General features: G+C 37.9%; 1 protein-coding gene across 1 annotated transcript; it reads left to right on the top strand.

Moving 5' to 3' along the window:
- Positions 1 to 9063: 9063 nt before the first annotated feature.
- Positions 9064 to 10165, top strand: LOC101639578 (coiled-coil domain-containing protein 160-like). Its single transcript, XM_004696958.2, has one exon. It carries the CDS (start codon positions 9140 to 9142, stop codon positions 10127 to 10129), a length of 990 nt encoding a protein of 329 aa, XP_004697015.1. The 5' UTR covers positions 9064 to 9139; the 3' UTR covers positions 10130 to 10165.
- Positions 10166 to 19017: the final 8852 nt, after the last annotated feature.

The raw sequence follows: 19017 nt of genomic DNA, 5'->3' as shown, positions 1-19017 counted from the left end.
AATGCTATCTATAATTTTGTATAACTCATAAATTCAAATTCCTTGTGTAGTCAATTAATATAAGTAAACATTCTTCTGGTATGCTCTGTTTTCACCCAAGATCCACCTGACATCAGCAATGATGTCGCTGAACCAGGTCCTCTTCTGAATCTGACTGGAATTTCTGGTAGTTTCTTGCCTATATACTTTTACAACTGTTTTTGAATGATCTTCAATAAAATTTTACTTCTTTAATATTAATAATATTTTCCATAGTTTTTGCATTCTACTGGGTCACCTTTCTTTGGGATGGACATTAATATGTATTTTTTAGAGTTTCCTCAGATAACTGTCTTGAAAATATTTGGCATAGATGAGTGATCACCACTAGGAGTACATTTATTTGTTGAAACATTTCCAGTGGTATCCCCAAATTTTCTGAAGGTTTAATTTTACCCAACTCTCCAGTGTAACTTGTACTTCTTCCTTCAATACCATCAACTCTTGATGATATGCTACACCAGAAATGATTGAATGTAAGCCTCCTTTTTTATAACGACACTGCGTATTTTATTTTTCTTTGGAAGATTCCTGAATCATGCAAAATTTTGTTCATGGAATTATTCTTTGGTGAAACTTATGGCTTGAATTTCTTTTGTCACTTCCTTCCAGTTGAGAAACGCTGCCTGGAGGGTTCACTTTTTGTTGTCAAAATCCAGGTCTTTGAAATCCAGGTCGTGAAAAAGTTTTACTGTATCTTCTCAAGATGCCATTTAAATTTTCTTGTTCAGTTCTTTTAGTTTATCAAATTTTCTTTATGCTTTTCCTATGCTACATTCAGCCGCAAGTTTAAGAGCCTCATCCATTTCAGTCTTTTCCTCTTGTCTCTTTATTAACCTTTGGATTTTTCATGTACGATGTTCTCAATGTTCCTACAACTTGCCTCATGTCCTGTCACTAGTAGTCAATTCATAAAATCTGTTCATGAGATGGTGTCTAAATCAGATGGGATAGATGTAATATCATAAACTGGATCGTTGAAAAGTGTTCAAAATTTATTCACCTTCAAATTTAACTTGAATATGAGCAATCAATTGTCTTTACTGCAGTCGACCCCTGATTGATGATATTGAATTTCTCTGTAGTTTCTGTTTAATGTTGTTGTAAAAAAGGTGTTCATAAATGACAGATCTGTTGGTCTGACAAAATTAGATCACGCAATATCTGGTGCAATTTCTATCTTCAAAGCAATATAGTGCTCTTCCTTTCTCTTTTTCCCCAAGTTTCCTTTTCCAATGATCACTTTTAAGAATGCAGCTTAATTGCATGTTTGATCAAGTTCACACTAGAAGTTGTTGAAATTGAATATCCTTATCTTTGGCATAAGTGGATGGAGATTAAATTTGATTATTGCATTAACTGGTTTTCCTTGGATGGTGGTTGTTTGTGCTAGGTACCATTCAGTGGGTTCTAACTCATAGTGACCCTATGCCCAATTGTGCACCATCCTCAAATTGTTCTTATATTGAACCCATTAATGCAGCCACTGTGCAAATCCATCTCCTTAAGAGCCTTCCTCTTTTTTTATGTCCTGCTAACTTACAAAACATGAAGACCTTCTCCAGAGACTGATCTCTCCTGACATGTCCAAAGTATATGAGATGAAGTTTCAAACAAGACCAAATGTTTGAAAACTCCAATATTTTCTCCATTTATCATGATCTTCACTTGTGAAGATTTGGGTCTTCTTTACATTGAGTTGTGATCCATACTGAAAGCTATATTCCTTGATTTTCATGAGCAATTTCTGTAAAACCTCATCACTTTCAGCGAGCAAGCTTGTGTCACTTGCATATCACAGGTTATTAATAAATCTGTTAATCCTAATATAGCATTCTCCTTCAAATAATCCAGATATTCCGACTATTTGCTCAGTATACACATTGATAAGTACAGTAAGATAATACAACCATGATGCATACCTTCCCCAATTTTAAAGCATAAATTATTCCCTTGTTCTGTTTGCACAGCTGCCTCTTGATCCGTGTGAAAGTTCAGCATGAGCAGAAGGTTCTGGGATTCCCATTTTTCTCAAGGATATCCATAGTTTCTTATGGTCAACAGAGTCGAATGCTATTGCAGAGCCATTCTTATATAACTTATATAATAACTTGCATATATAACTTATATAATAAAATATGTTAACATCATTCTTGTATTTTCTGATCTCAGTCAAAATCCATCTGCTTTCACCAGCCACATCCATTATTCTATGTCCTCTTCTGGAAGTTTCCTTTCAATGTACTGCTGCAATCATTGTGGGGTGATCTTCAGCAAAATTTTAACTGTATGTGATATCAATAATATTGTTCTATAATGTGAACATTCTCTTGGGTCACCTCTCTTTTGAATGCGTACAAATATGTATCTCTTACCGACAGTTGACCAAGTAGTTGTCTTCCAAATTCTCTATTATTGATGAGTGAGTTTTTCATCAGCTTATTGAAACATTTCTGATGGTATTCTACCAATTCATAAAGCCTTATTTTTGTTTAATACTTTCAGTACAGCTTCACTTCTACCTTCAGCAACATTGGTGCTTGCTAATATACTACCTCTGCAAACCATTGAATATCTACCAGTTCTTTTGGGCACAGTGATTGCGTATTCTTCCATCTTCTTTTGATGCTTCTTACATCATTCAATATTTTTCCCATAAAACTTTCAATATTGTAACTTGAGACTTTATTGTTCCTTGAGTTCTTTCAGCTTAAGATATGCTGAGTATGTTCTTCCTTGTTCTTTTTTATATTCTAACTCTAGATCTTTGCTAATCTTTTACTTTGTCATCTCCAACTATCCTTTGACATTTTATGTTCGGTGCTTTGACTTCATCATTTCTTCCATTATCTACTCTGTGATTAAGAACACATTTCAGTGTCTTCTGACATCCACTTCGATATTTTCCTTCTTTCCTGTTTATTTTTCAATGGCCATCTGTTCTCTTTTTGAATGATGTTCTTGATCTTCCCCCACAGCCATTGAGGCCTCAATTATTAGTATCAATGATTCAAAATGTTCTTGAGATATTCTTGAAATTAAGGTGGGAGAGACTCAATATGGTATTTTCTCTCTTATGGACTTGTTTTCTTTTCTGCAGCTTCAACCTAAATTTACTTCTGAGCAATTGATGGTCTGTTCCACAGTCAACCCCTATCCTGGCTTCAGCTTCTACATCATCTTTTCTCACAAATATAGTAAATTTGATTTCTGTGAATTTCAAATAGAGAAGTTCAATTATGTATTTGTGTTACTGAAAAAAGTTATTTTCAATGAACTTGTTGTCTTTGAAAATTCTATCAGAAGAGCTCCGTATCCATTTCTTTCACTAAAACCACATATTTCAACTACTGTTCCTTTCTCTTTGTTTCCAATTTTGGCATTCCATTTGTCAATAATTATCAATGCATCTTCATTACCTGTTTGATCAATTTTAGAATGAAGACTTTCATAGAATTCATCAACTTCATTATCACTTTCTTTGATGGTCAGCACATAAATTTGAATAATAGTTCTATTGTTTGGATTTCCTTGAATGGTGGTAGATATAAACCTATAACAGGCAACATTGTCTTTCAAGACAGATCTTGAAATCTATTTCACAATGAATGTGAAGTCATTTCTTTTGACGGTGCCATTCCAAGCACAGTAAACCAGATGATTATCTGGTTCAAAATAGGTAGTATCAACTCATTTCAGCTCATGAATGCCTAGAATGTCCATTGTTATGCATTTCATTTTGTGAAACTTCAAATATTCCTGAATTAATTCTTGTATTTCTCTAATTATGATTCATAATTGATGTTTGTAGCTGTTCCTTCTCATTTTGAGGCTTGCCACATCAGCAAATGAAGGTCATCCTGGGTTTACTCCCATAGGCATTACTCTATGCATACCCTTAATGTCAGCTCTACTGTGAGAAGGCAGTGCTTCATTAGTCATATAACTGGAGTGCTCTCTGACCTGAGGGGCTCAACTTCTGACATTATCTCTGGCAATGTTCTGCTTTTTTTAATGAAATTTTCAGTATCTAACAATGATCACATTCTGTCCATATGGTTTCCCATGAGTAATTCCTCGGGAGTGAGCAGTCTATATCTTTTTCAAAGCTAGTTCTTAATCTAGAAGCTCCACCAAAATATGTTTACTTTGGGTGACTTGACTGGCATTTGGAATACCAGAGACATAACTTTCAGCATCACAGTAATACACAAGTCACCACAATAAAACCAATCGACATACAATTAATAGGTTTTTCCTTGTAGGCATATACATATTATGGCATATTATCCTACCATGAATCCTACTGTACTTTAGAATAGACCTTGAAATATGCTTTTTAAGGATTAATAAAATCGCATTATTTTACAAATTGTCATTTCCAGCATAAGAGATCATGTAATAGTATAATTCATAATAGGCAACAATAGTTCATTTTAACACAATAAATACCTCGGGTATTGCCCTTTTACCATTCCCCTTCTTTATTAATTTTTACTGAAGCTTCCATATTCTTTTCCACATACATGCGTATCTCAACAAAGGGAATTACTCATCATATGTAATTCAAACATTTATATGTTGTTGATGTCTTTTTCACACCGAATATGAGATATATGATGTAAACATGTTAAAAAGCAAAAATACCATTGGCTTATTAAATTTCTAATGATTTTCATGACTTGCATGTTTCCTAGATCCTATTTCATACAATTTACATTCCTGTTATTCATGGATATTTGCAGCTATTCAATCCAAAAGGATTGAAGTTGTCAAGGATTTAATCTTGCTTCAATCCACAATCAGTGCTCATGGAAGTAGCAATAACAAAATCAAATGATGAATAGCATTGGGTAAATCTACTGCACAAGATCTCTTTAAACAGTTGTAGAACAATGATGTCGGCTTGAGGACTAACGTGCCGCTGATCCAAGCCATAATAATTTCAATTGCCTCATATGTGTGTGAAGATTTGACATTGAATCAGGAAGATCAAAGAAGAATCAATGTATCAGAATTAAGGTGCTGGAGAAGAATATTGAAAGTATATTGGATGACAAACAACAAATCTTTCTTGGAAAAAGTACAGCCAGAATGCTCCTTAAGCATGATCATGGAATAACTTCTTGTGCATGCTGGAAATGTTGATAGGAAAGATTAATCCCTGAAAAAGAACATCATGCTTGGTAAAGTAGCAGGACCTAGAAAAAAGAGAAAGATCCTTGAAGAGATGGATTCGCATAATGACTTCAACAGTGGGTTCAAACATAGTAATAACTATGAGGTTGGGGAAGAACTGGTCAGTATTTTATTCTGTTTTACGCAGAGTTGCTATGAGTCAGAATCAACTGGCTGGCACCTGACAGGAACAACTACTTTGTGAAAACATTCTTCTACAGCAATATTTTGAACATTTTCCAATTTCAGAGGTTCATCTTCTCTCACTATATCAGATAATGTTCTCTGCTCTTTATAAGGTTTTTGCTGACCAGTGTCTTCAAAAGTTGTCCACTCGGTCTGTCTCCTTAGTATTAGTCTGCAAACTCCTCTGAAAATTATCAGTCTGGGTGACCCTCCTGGTATTGAAGTATCAGTGTAATAGTTGAATCTTTTTTTTCCTTTACCCATGTTCTTCCTCAAATTCAGTGCTTTGTCTAAAGCAGTGGTTTTCAACCTTCCTAATACTGCGACCCTTTAATACAGTTCCTCATGTTGAGGTGACCCCCCCCAAACATCTAATCATTTTTGTTGCTACTTCATAGCTGTAATTTTACTACTGTTATGAATTGGGTGAGTCCTGTAAAAGGGTCCTTAGATGCCCCCCCCAAGGGTTGTGACCCACAGGTTGAGAACCGAGGGTCTAAAGCATATAAATGAAAATCCTTCCTAATTCTTCAACCTAAAATCAACCCTGCCCATGAATTCAGAGGGTCATATTATTTTTATTTTCATTCTTTGAAGTGGGGATTAAAAAAATGTAAAGCTATATAGTTGCTTCTGACTCACAGTGATCCCATATGACTGAGTAGAACTGTCCCAATGGGTTTCTAAGACTGTAAATCTTTACAGGAGCCAGAGCCTCATCTTTGTTCTATGGAGTGCCTGGAGGACTCTAACTGCTGACCCAGCTCTTCACAGCAGCAGCCCGACACATTCCTTAGTGTGCCAGCAAGTCTCATTCCAACACTCAGAGCTGAGTTGCTCTTGACCAGGAGATGTGATCAGTTTATTTTTCACATTCATATTCAAATCCAATAGTAACTGTTTTCACATTTTCAAATCAGGCTGGGATTTCTATGTCTGTACTGGAGACATGAAAGCTGTATATCGTATTTTTTGTCATTGGAACAAGTTCAGGAATAAACATTCATAGATATATAAATATTGATTTATACAATTCTTAGGAATGAAAGGCCATCTTGAAATCTGCATTTATATACCATGTACATATATATGTAAATGGTTGTGTATTGTGCAAGTATGTATATGATTTTGTAACTGTGTGTATATACATATACAAGATATGGATATATATATATATATATATATAATTATTAGTTGAAATGAGTCAACACATACTCCAGGAGATCATAAATATAACAGAGCAAAAGCTTCACTATTTTATGCTTCTTTGTGTGTTTGAGTCCTATGGTGTAGCTATCACATGCATATAAGTTAAATCTAATTTTGTGTGCATTATTTACATATAAATGTAAATATATTATATTTAAAGGCATATAAGAAAATTGAGTACTATCCAATTTGACTGATTTTTCTGATGGTTATTTTCTGTCTATCAAAAAAATTACAGCAGCAGGAAGTGAATCTTGGGGAACAAACTTTAGCTTCCTAAGCTTTCAGCTTAATCGATTCCCATTGACGTCCTGAATTTAGAAATTGCATTTTGCATTCTTATGGTAGTTGTGTCATAGATCATGTTTAACATTGGGCTTTTCAATGCTCTGTCAACAAAGTTATTCATAACAATATTATTGTTACTTAGAATGAAGTTCATTACACTAAGGTTTCTAGGTCAAGTTCGATTGGCTTACAAAAGTGATTAAATCATAGCATGGTGGCAATGAACTATTTTGAAGTTCATCTAATTTGAGAAAACTAAATATATATATTTGTTCTATGAAAGGTCTACCAAAGTAGAATAAATGGATTCCAACAAAACTGACATAGAGGAAATAATTTTATTGGACACATTAGTAGAAAACAAGCATTATATTCCCAACTTGACCTGCTAATTTTCCAGGATGACTTACTGTTAATTTGTTGAATGTTTATATGTGTGGGAAAATAGCTCAAAATTAATTTTTGTGACCTTAAGCAAAGGGTCACATGTCATGCTTCCATCTGAAAGCGAATATACAACTCTTTAACATATAACATACATGGATGTAGTTAAGGGTCAAGAATGGGAACTTTCTTAGTAGGGATTTCAATGCAAGAAAAAGAAAATAAGAGTTACTTTAACTTGAATTATAGAATAAACACTTTTTTCAAATACGTGGCTCTTTTGCCTCATTTGACACTAGCATTTATTTAATGTAGTTGGCTACTAAATTTGGCCCTTCTTCTAACCCTATTCTCATTTCCCATAATCAAATGTGTGCAGTACCATAGATTATATACTTTGTGCTTATGGATATGAACCTACATGCAGCAAATATTCTGTTAAAAGATTAGGGTTAGATGTATCTTCAGACCATCCTCTCATTTTGAAAGGGGCTCTCTGTTTCGGGACCATGGGGGGGAGGGCCCGCACTTCAGACCCTACCTTACTAGAGAATGTGTCATCGACCTTCAGGTTCTCTACGCATACATGGTTGACTAAAAGTTAAAAACCTATCAAATTCTTCCCTCTTGTGACCTCCAGTTTCTGACTGAGCTTTGGTAGAGAAGCAAGAGCTCCTTTGACTTTTGGACATTTTGACTTCTGTTTCTGTACCCTGCGTTTGGCTTGCCTCTACTTGACTGTGAACTTGAGACGTGACAGCACCTACAACCACATGAAGCATTTCCTAAAGGTTTCTTTCCTAAGTCTCTGTGACATGTTGCAGTGACCCACAGAATCCAGGGACTTAGTGAACTTTACCCAAGGGAGAAGTGGGGAAATGGAGCAGAATAACATTTGAAAGAGTTGAACATTGGAAACATCTTTAATCTCGAACTCCTTGGGCCTAGCATGGAATGAATTCTTCTCAAATAAATTATTACCACACTTTATGCCTGCTGTCTATGTTGAAATGACTATTTATGACAGTGAACCTTACAACTATATTCCTATAACCTAGTGATATGCCTGATGTCTGTTAGGATCTCAATAAATATGATCCTACCTCTCCCTTGGCCTTACATTACACAAGGTGTATCCTTTGCCCTGACTTCGGAACATACTCAGCCACTATGAATGGCATGCTGGAGCTGTTAAAATCACACCCCGCAGAAGAAGTAACATTAACTATTTAACTACACTTAATACAGCCTGACTCCCATTTGCTAACCCTGTGACACAAATTCAGGCAGTGCCTCAAATTCTGACAAAGTTTTTTTTATACTAATTGCTATCTCAAACAAGGACCTTGATCCTTTTCAATATGAAATCTATGAGAGTAAAGTACTGGAAGGTGAGATTAAACATTCTAGTATATACTTCGCTGAAGCTGCTCAGTTATGTATATTTCCTATTTTTTCCTGCGATGACATTTATCCAATTAACTATAAGCATCATACCTGTACGTTTCATTCTTTCTTTCATAAATGGTCTGTGCTACTATTATTTCTCAAGAGTTGTAAGACAAAACTGAGTTATATAAAAAAGAATAGACCTACGGATGAGGAAGCCCCGACGCGGACCACTTTCTTTCCACGGGAAGCGGGAGTGATGGCGGAGTTTCAGTTAACCATTGACAGAGACCACCACCCCCACTCCAAACTATGTATACCTAGCTAAAGCTTTATCGTGAGCACGCCTCCCTTACTAAGAAAGTCTCAGTCTTCAGGATTAAGTTCAAATTTGATAAACGAAGTTACAGCATCCAGAGTAACACCTTGTATCTCCAGAACTGCAACGGAAGCAGTTCCAGGAGAAATGGATGCTGTCAAAAACCACAAGGAGACAGAGCAGACGTCTTCTTACGCTGCACTGGATTGCCCAGCTCAGGCGTCTCAGCCAGCATCTGCAACACCAGCAATTGTAGACAAAACCAAGAAAATGGGAGAGACTTACCACTTGTCCAGTCAGAAGTTTTGTCAGGAGAATAAAGGGAAGAAAAAAGTCTCTTTCCCCCACCTCTATGAAAAAGAACGAGAGCCGAAGTTAAGAGAGAGAAAGATAAATATTCCAAAGGGCACAAGAGCCGCAAGTTCTGCCTCCTGTGAGATATGTCTCTTGGCTGTCTGCACTCAAGACCGTTGTCAGACCACCGATAGCCGTGCTCCTTCTACCAAGGAATCACCAAGTGGAAGATGCCATCATCGAAGGGGCGACCCGAGGCAGAAGCCAGTGGGCAAAACATCTCTCAAGGTTCGCCCGACCCTTTTAAAGGCAGAACTGGAAGAACTGGACAAGAAATACAAGAAAATCGAAGAAGAATTCGAAAATGCCGAAAGAGAGCTTTTGAATGCTGAACAGGAAGCCCCCAAGAAACACCTGAATTTTCTAGACACGAGGGCGGCAACTTCAAAGAAAGACTTTGAGCTCAAGGCTTTGAGAAATGACCTGTTCAGAAAAGCAACTACTGTCAAAAGCTTAACTAAAGAGCTCCGGCAAGCCCAAGATGTCATCCACAAGCTGCACCAGGAGAACCACAATTTAAAAGAAATGGTGAAGAACCTAAAGCAGCGTACCGAGGCAGGCAGCGCCCTCCTACAAGAGGAACTGAAGTTATTCTACGAATTCGAAATAGAAAAGGTCCGAGGGGAGCTGAACGCCATCAAGAGCGAACTGAAAATCGAGAAGACCCTGCAAGCAAGGAACAATTGGGCCCTGGAACTGCTGCGAACACACTTTACCTCAGAAAGGCCAACCAGTGCCCTTGGCCCAAATTCAGGGAATACTTCTTCAAACCCTACAAAATAAAAATTGAAATAAATAAAGCCTTCCATTAGGCCAGTCCTGGAGCAAAAAAAAAAAAAAAAAAAGAATATTTTTGCCCAAACAGTAAAAGTACAAATAAATACATATCAAAGTGAGAAAGAACCTTAAAAATACTGCCAACAGAAGCCACTAAGAAGTCTAAACTTCAAGGAGTTTTATCAAATAAAAAATTAGAAAATAAGAGTAATTCTTCTCTCAATGCCTAAGTTTGTTTATGTTTTGCTTTACTAAATGGTCAGTGTGATGCTACCATGTGTTCACATTAAAAAATAAACTTATTATATAGGTTCTACAAACATTGCGTATCCAGTCCTGTGTGTTCTGTGCATGTTGTGGTGTGTGTGCACGTAATTTGCATGGACAAATTATATATAGCATATGGTACTCATTTCGTAACTTCCAGAAATTAGAGAAATGAGACAAGAGTACTTTTGCTCTGGTGGTGGCTACATACATTACTCAGGCCATCCCTCCATCACTGAAAATAGTTCAAGGACACATTTTTTAATTCTTTTAAAAGTAAGGGCGATTTGGAAGCATAAGAAGTCATCAGGATAAAATGAGAAGGACACTGGGAACATGAAGATGTAAGGGAGCCTTAAAGATGTTTTTACCTGAGTGACACCTGTCTCTCCTGCCAGTGTGAATTTCTGTTCTGACAGCATTGTAGGCAAGATGAACCAACATCAAGTCCAGTGCCTACAAAAGTGAAGCATAACAAGGAAATTGTACTCCAAAAGGCTAAAATCTCATGGAACAATAACAGAACTTCATAGCTAAATAAATGTCTAACATAGTTTTAAGCTTTCAACATGGATTTGATCATTTTGAATATGCTTGCCTGCTATCCACAAGATCAGCTGTTCAAAACCAGCAGCCTCTTCTTGGGAGACAGATGGGTGTTCCTACTCCTGTAAAGCGTTAGAGTCTCAGAAACCCACCGGGGCAGTTCTACCCTGTCTTACAGGGTCATCACGAGTCAATTGATTTAATGGTAGTGTGTTGTTTTGTTTTCAGTTTGGGGCTTTAACTACATGTAAGACATTAATCACATGTGTTTGCCTGTAGGTGCCAGCAGGTTGGTGCCAACTCATAGCAACCCTCGTCCAACAGAATGGAAAACTGCCTGTACTGCTGGGTCATAACCATTGCTATGTTTGAGCCTCTTGCTGTTAAGTCACATAAACCAAAAAGCAAACTCACTACCATTGAGTCAGTGTTGACCCCGCTGTAAGTTGCCTATGATCGTGAGTGTTTATGGGAGTAGAAAGTCCAGATTTTCTCCCTCCAAGCTTTTAGTGGTTTTGAGCTGTCAACCATGGGATTCACAGCCCAACGAGTAATCACTATGCCCTCAGGGCTCACATAGCAGATGCAAATATAGATTCTCTTTAGAGCATCTGAAATTATTCCAGGTATTTTTAATACCATGATCTGACACTATTGAAGTGAATTAGGCGCGAAATGACACATGGCAACAGATGCGAATGAGCAAAGGTAACAGAAATAGGTCCAAAACATTATCAGAAATAACATGAAATATATTTTGCCTCCAATATTGAGAAAAATAAACATAAATAATAAAGCCTACAGTAAATTATAAATTAGCCATCATGAAAATAAGAAATTCAGCTGGCATAGTGGTGGTATTGTTAGATGCCAGGGAGTCGGTTCTGCTCTTGAAGCCCACATACAACAGAATGAAATCGTGCCCAGTCTGTCCCATTGCCACAGTTATCCCTGTCTGGCCCACTGTGGTAGTCACAGTTGTGATCCTCCTCATCAAGCCTCCTCTTTCTGGCTGACCGTCTACTGTAGGGAGCATGGTTTCTTCTCCAGGGACCGATCTCTCCTGGTAACATGTCCAAAGGACATGAGACAAAGTTTCATGACCCTTGCCTCTAAGGAGTATTCTGGTGTCTTCACTCCCCTTTGATGTTACAGATCTGTTCATGCTTCTGGCAATACCTGGTGTATGTACTGTTCTTCATAACACCATAATTCAAAGGCATCACTTTTATTTTTAGCCTTCTTTATTCCTTGCTCAGTATTTATATGTATATGAGAGGATTGAAATCAATTGGTTCAGACTCACTTTAGTCTTCAGTATAACATTTAACTTTTTTAGCATTATTTTAAAAATATATATTTAACAGATTTGCCTAATTAAAAACAGCCTAGGATTTCTTCACAACCTCTATGTTTGTTTCTCTGTTTGTCATGATATTGTTTAATTAGGCCAGTTGTGAAGATTTTATTTTCTTTATGTTGAGGCATAATTCATACTGATCTTCATCAGCAAGAGCTTCAAGTCTTCTAAACTTTCAGCAAGCAAGGTTGTGTCATCTACTTATCACAGGATGTCAATGGGTATTTCTACAATCATGGTTTTAGGAATCTGTGCCTGCTTCTAGGAATGGCCCCAGGTAGGCACCTGACCCTGAGCTCTGTCTGTGCCCTGACAGGTGTCCACTGGCCTTGGATCTATGAGTTTCTGCAGCCCCCACCCTGTGAGCTCCATGCTGCCCACCTCTCTTCCTGGCATCATCAGCCTGCAGCTACGTGGGTTGAAGAAGGCCAACGGAATTGTTAGACAGGGCAGGAATAGCTTCTTGATATGAAATTATGCTTTATATAAAGTTCTTCCTTGTATCGCTAGACTATTCAGCCTAACACATTCAATCTCCCTAGCAAAGAGTTAGAGATTCTGCCTAGTTTCTGTGAATCATATATTATCCCCTGTTTATGTGCATCTTGGAAATCACTTCAACAGAGAAGACTGCATTATCTTGGGTCAGTTTCTCAAGATGGAGAAGAAGATCGTTAAGTTGCTCTCGTAAAACATATCCTAATGTCACCCCAAATCCACAGACATACCTACAAGTGATAAACAAACCTCATTAGATATTAAAGTCAAGATGGGCAGAGAGTGGAGCAGGTATGCCTCTGAGAAAGTAATTGCATTTCTTTTGGTAGGGAAACTGGTAGGGCAACCCCTCATGGGGCCACCCCTTAGCAATATTTACATAGAATCCAAGGGGAGAGTACCCTAATCCTAGGTTCCTAATTGGTCACTTTTGACCTAGTTTATATTCTGTAGTTGCTGATATAAACTCTTGAGACGGTCTTTCAAAGTGATCAGCATCCTTCATAGGCCCCACCAGAAGAATTCAAGGTAGAAATACAACTAAGTGCATAGGGCTTTACCTCAAACTCCCCTGTAGTAGGATTAAGGAATCGATATGTTCCCTTGGATTCACACCTGAAATAGCCTGTGTGAGAGCAAGTGGATGACTGCCATTCCAAGGTTGTGGAATTGGTGGTTGTTGAACTTTGGTGTTGATCTGCTGCCTGCCCTTCGTGTTTTGTCCAGTGTGATGGAGTCAGATCGTGTTGTCCCCAGCAGTGCTATGGTTCAGTGAGGGATGTCGTGTCTCATGGTGGGTTCTGAGCAGGAATATCGTCCTCGGGGCTTGGTGGGCCAGGATGTGCTTCACTCACTCTCCTTTCCTCTTCATTTGCTCCTGTGTGCCCTGATCAGACGTGCCCCCTCTCCCCCAGCTGTAGCTTCAGTACTATCCTCTGAAGTGCATTCTTCTGGGGGGAGCGGATTCCACATAGTTGGGATTGGGGCCGGCCCCATGGACCTCTTTATTGGTTCCCTGCTACATGTAAGTTGCATTCACGTTTTGGGGTATAGGGTTGAAGCCTGGCCTCTCCTTTTCCTGTGGAGATATAAACAACACCTTCCCCTTGGGTGGGTTAGTGCCCTGCTCCCCCCACCACCCATGTATTTTTTTCCCTCTCTCTCTCCTTCTTTTCCCCTCCTATTTAGTTGACTGCTATATGTATCCCTGGATTGGGTTTGGCCCCTGCCGTAGTACCTGGACCACACCCCAGGAATGTATGTGTATAACAACTTTTCCCCTATGCCCCATATTTTTAAAATTACTTCAGTGGACTCATGTAGTACTTGTCCTTTTGTGCTTCCCTTGCTTCACTTAGCATAATTTCCTACAGTTCTTCCCATGTGGCAATGTGCTTCATGGTTGCATCACAGATTTTTAGGGCTGTGTAGGATTCCATTCTATGTACATACCAGTTTTTTGATCCATTTGTCCGCTGAGGGAAATTTGGGTTGTTTCCAGCTCCCTGCGATTGTGAACCCTGCCACAATGAACACTGGAGCACAGATGTCTGGTGGTGGTTTATTTCTTGCCTCTTTTGAGTATATGCCCAATAGGGGGGATTGTTGGGTCATATGGTAGCCCAATTTCCATCTGTTTTAGATATTGCCAAATCAATTTCCATAATGGCGGTAAATACCTACAGGTCTACCAGCAGTAGACATGAGTACGTATCTCACCATAGTCCCTCTAACACGTGTTACTTTCTGAATTTTTTTTAATTGGGCATTTTTGAGGGTGTTAGATGGTATCTCATAGCTGTTTTAATATGCATTTCTCTTCACTAACATTTTCTCATATGTCTATTGGCCATTCAGATTTCTGCCCTTGTGAAACTTCTGTACAGTCCTTTGCCCACCTCCTTAGTGGGCAATTAGTTTTTCTTATTGTAAGCTAGCAAAGGTACTGCAGATTTAAGTAATAAGGATTTTTTCTGATGTAGCATTGCTAAAGATGTTATCCCAGCCTATGGGCTCTCTTATTACTCTCTTGGTGAAGTCCTTCAATGTACACAAGTATTTTATATTCAGTATATCTCACTTGTCAATTTGTGACTCCTCTGTATTTGTGTCCTTCCCTATTTCTGATAGACTATGTATTCTCTGTGCCAAATTCTCAGGTTGGTCCCAATTCCCTCATTGATGGTCCTAATAGTTTGGGATTTAATCTCAAGGTCTTTGATCAACCTTGAGCTTTTCCTTGTGCATGGAGTGAGGTAAGGGTCTTGCTTCATTTTTTTGCAGTTAGATATCCATTTTTTCTAGCATTACTTATTGAAGAGGGCATCCACTTCCAATCCGATATTTTTGGGGCACTTACCAAAGATCAGTTGTCTGTACACTGATGATTTTATTTCTGGTTTTCAGTTCTTTTCCAATGGTCTGAATATCTGTCGTTATACCAGTAACACACTGTTTTGACCACTGTGACTGTATAATATGTGCTAAAGTCAGGTAAAGCAAGCCCTCCCACTTTGTCCTTCTACTTGAAGAATTCTCTGCAAATTCTGGGCTTCTTCCCTCTCCATATGAAGTTGATAATCAGTTTTCCCCAATTATTTGAATAAGAATGATGTATTTGTATCAAGATAGCATTAAACTTACATAGTGCCTTGGAAAGAACTGACATCTTTATTATATTGAGTCTTCTGTTCCATGAGCATGGGTTATCCTTCCATTTGTTGAGGTCACTCTTGATTTCTTGTAATAGTGTTCTGTAGTTTTCCTTGTACAAATCTTTTGTTTTGCTAGTCAGGTATATCCCTACATATTTCAATTTCTGCTTGTATATTATGAAGGGTACTACTTTTTTGATCATCTCTTTCAGGATCTTGTCTGATGTGTACAGCAGTCTGATAGATTGCTGTTTGTTGATCTCATAGCATGCCACTCTGCCATATTCCTGTATCACTTCCATCATTCCACTTGTGAAGTTTTGGGGATTTTCAATATATAAAATCATATCATATGTGAATAATGATAGTTTCTCTTCTTCCTTCCCCAGACGAATAACTTTGATGTCTTTTCTTTGTCTTATGTTGTTAGCTAGGAGCTCTAGTATGATGTTAAATAGGAGTGGGGACAGGGGGCATCCTTGTCTGGTCCCCTTTTCAGTGAGATTTTTTATATCTTTTTTCCACTGACTACCATGTTGGCTGTTGATCTTTCACATATAGTTTCTATATTTCTGAGGAATTTTCCTTCAATTCCCATCTTCTTGAGTGCTTTAAACAGGAATTGGTGTTGGATGCTATCGAATGTTTTTTCCACATCTATTGATATTATCATGTGGTTATTATCCTTTTCATGTCAATGTGGTAAATAATATTAATGGTCTTTTTTATATTGAACCATCCATGAATTCCTGGTATGAATCCCACTTGGTCATGGTGAATTATTTGTCTTATATACTTTTGTATTCTATTGGCCAGTACTTTGCTAAGGATTTCTGCACCGATGTTCATTAGGGATATTGGATTGTAGTTCTTGATTCTTATGGGATCCTTGCCTGCTTTAGGTATCAGTTATACACTAGCTTTATAGAAAGAGTTTGGGAGTTTGCCGTCTTTTTCCATGTTCTGGAAGAGTTTGTATAGGATTGGTGTCAGTTCTTCCCTGAATGCTTGGTAGAATTCTCCTGTGAAGACTTATGGCCTGCGGGATTTTTGTTGTTAGTAACCCCTTGATAACCTTGCCTATTTCTTCTATTGCCATGACTCTGTTGAGACTCTTGACATCCATCTGGGATAGTCTAGGGAGGGATTGTTTTTCCAAATATTTTTCCATGTCTTCCAAGTTGTTGAATTCATTAGAGGCAGGCCTTTGTACTACTGTGTAATTGATTCTGCCATTGTGTCAATCAAATTGACAGGTAAGTGTTGGTTCAATAGTAGTGGCACATATAATATTACAAAACAACAACATAATCTGTGTTATTTAGCTAGGGCTCCAAATTCTGGGTTTATTTCGGTTTCAGATATGATGTGAATGTTCTTCCCTTTTGGTTTTCAAATTCTAGGTTTTTGGACAGTTTGTTATAATATTTGGCTTTGTCTTCTGGAACTGCTCTTTATATTTTCATTCAGTTCTGTGACTTCATTCTTTCTTCCATTTGTTTTTGTTACCCTATGATTAAGAGCAAGTTTCAGAGTCTCTTCTGACATACACTTTGATCTTTTCTGTCTTTTCAATGACTTTTTGCATTCTTCATGAATGATGGTTTTGATGTCCTCACACAATCCATCAGGTTTTCTGTCATTAGCACTTAATGTGTTAAATATGTTCTTGAGATTTTATCAAAATTCAGGTGGGAGAGACTCAAAGTCATACTGTGGCATCAGGATTCTATAGATAAAATATTGAATGATGGAGGAATCACCAAGAGAAGTGGAAAGCATACGCAATCACTGTACCCCAAAAAACGAGTCTACCAGTCCACCAAATCAAGAGCTGGAATATGAGCAAGAATCAATGGTGCTGAAGGAAGAAGTTCAAACAGCACAGAACACATTAGACAAAAACAAGGCTCCAGGAATTGACAGAATACCCACTGAAATGTTTCAGAACTGAAAAAGCACTGGAAGTACTCATTCATCTGTGCCAGAAAATTTTGGAGACAGCTACCTGGCCAACTGACTGGAAGAGATGCATATTTGTGCCCATTCAAAATAAAAATGATCCAACAGAATGATCAAACCATAGAATGATATCATTGATATGGCACACATCAATTTTTTGCTTAAGATCATCCAAAACTGTTGTAGCAGTATATTGACAGGGACCTGCCAGAAGTTCACACCAGATTCAGAAGAAGACATGGAACAAATGATATCATTGTTGATATCAGATGGATCTTGGCTCAAAAAAGAATACCAGAAAGATGTATGCTTGTGTTTCATTGGCTACGCAAAGACATTTGACCATGTGGACTATAATAAACTGGATTACCATGAGAAGAATGAGAATTCCAGAACACTTCATTGTACTCATTAAGAATTTATACATGGATTAAGATGAAGTTGTGAGAAAAGAACAAGGGCATACTACATGGTTTAAAATCAGGAAAGATATGCAGCAGGGTTATAGCCTCTCACCATACTTGTTCAATTTATATGCTGAGAAAGTCATCAGAGAAGCTGGAGTGTGTGAAGAAGAGTGTGGATCCGTACCGGAGGAAGTTTTATTTACAACTTATGGTAGGCAAATGACACAATCATGCTTGCTGAAAGTGAGGAGAAATTAAAGCACTTGCTGATGAAGATCAAGGATTGTGGGTTTCAGTATGGATTACAATTCAATGTGAGGAAGACCAAAATCCTTACAACTGGACCATTTTCTAACTTCGTGATAAATGGAGAAAAGTTTGATGTTGTCAAGGATTTTTTTCCCCTAACTTGAATCCACAATCGATGCACATGGAAGCAGCAGTCAAGAGATCAAAAGACATAGTGCATTAGGTAAATGTGCTGCACAAGACCTTGTTAGAGTACTGAAGTGCAAGGCTATTACCTTGAGGACTAAGATGAACCTGGCCCAACCTATGGTTTCCTCCATTATATCATATGCATATGATAGTTTGACAATAAATAAGGAGGACCATAGAAGAATTGATGCATATGAATTGTTGGATGAATGTTGGAAATGTAACTAAAAGGAACAACCAATCTATATTGGAAGAAATAAAGTCTGAGTCTTTCTTAGAAGCAAGATTAAAAGACTCCGTCTTACTCTCTTTGGACATATTGTCAGGAGAGACCAATCCTTGGAGACAGGCATCATGTTTGGCAGAGTGGAGGGGTGGCAAAAAAAGATGAAGGTCCTCAACAAGATGAACTGATACAATGACTGCATCAAGGGGCTCAAGCATAGGAACAATCATGAGGATGGTGCAGGACAGTATAGGGTTTAATCTTGTTGTGGATAGGGTTGTGGTGGTGGGGAGCTGGCTTGATGGCACCTATCAACAACAGAAATTCTGAGTAAGAAGTGCTGTTGTGAGTTGCTGTCCAATCAATTACCATTCATAATGACCCATGTTTATGTACAGTAGAATTTATCTGCATGACTTTCAAGATTTTAGTCTTTCAGAACCCTATCACTAGGTCTCTCTTCCAAGACACATCTTCAGTCTTCATGGATTCAAACTTCCAACCTTTCATAGTGTAGTCCAGCACAAGATGTTTCT

The sequence above is a fragment of the Echinops telfairi genome, unplaced genomic scaffold (genome assembly GCF_000313985.2).
Source record: "Echinops telfairi isolate 266 unplaced genomic scaffold, ASM31398v2 ScPeMD7_7469;HRSCAF=8507_1, whole genome shotgun sequence".
NCBI classification, from domain to species: Eukaryota; Metazoa; Chordata; class Mammalia; order Afrosoricida; family Tenrecidae; genus Echinops; species Echinops telfairi.
This window is presented reverse-complemented; position numbering and strand designations above follow the sequence as displayed.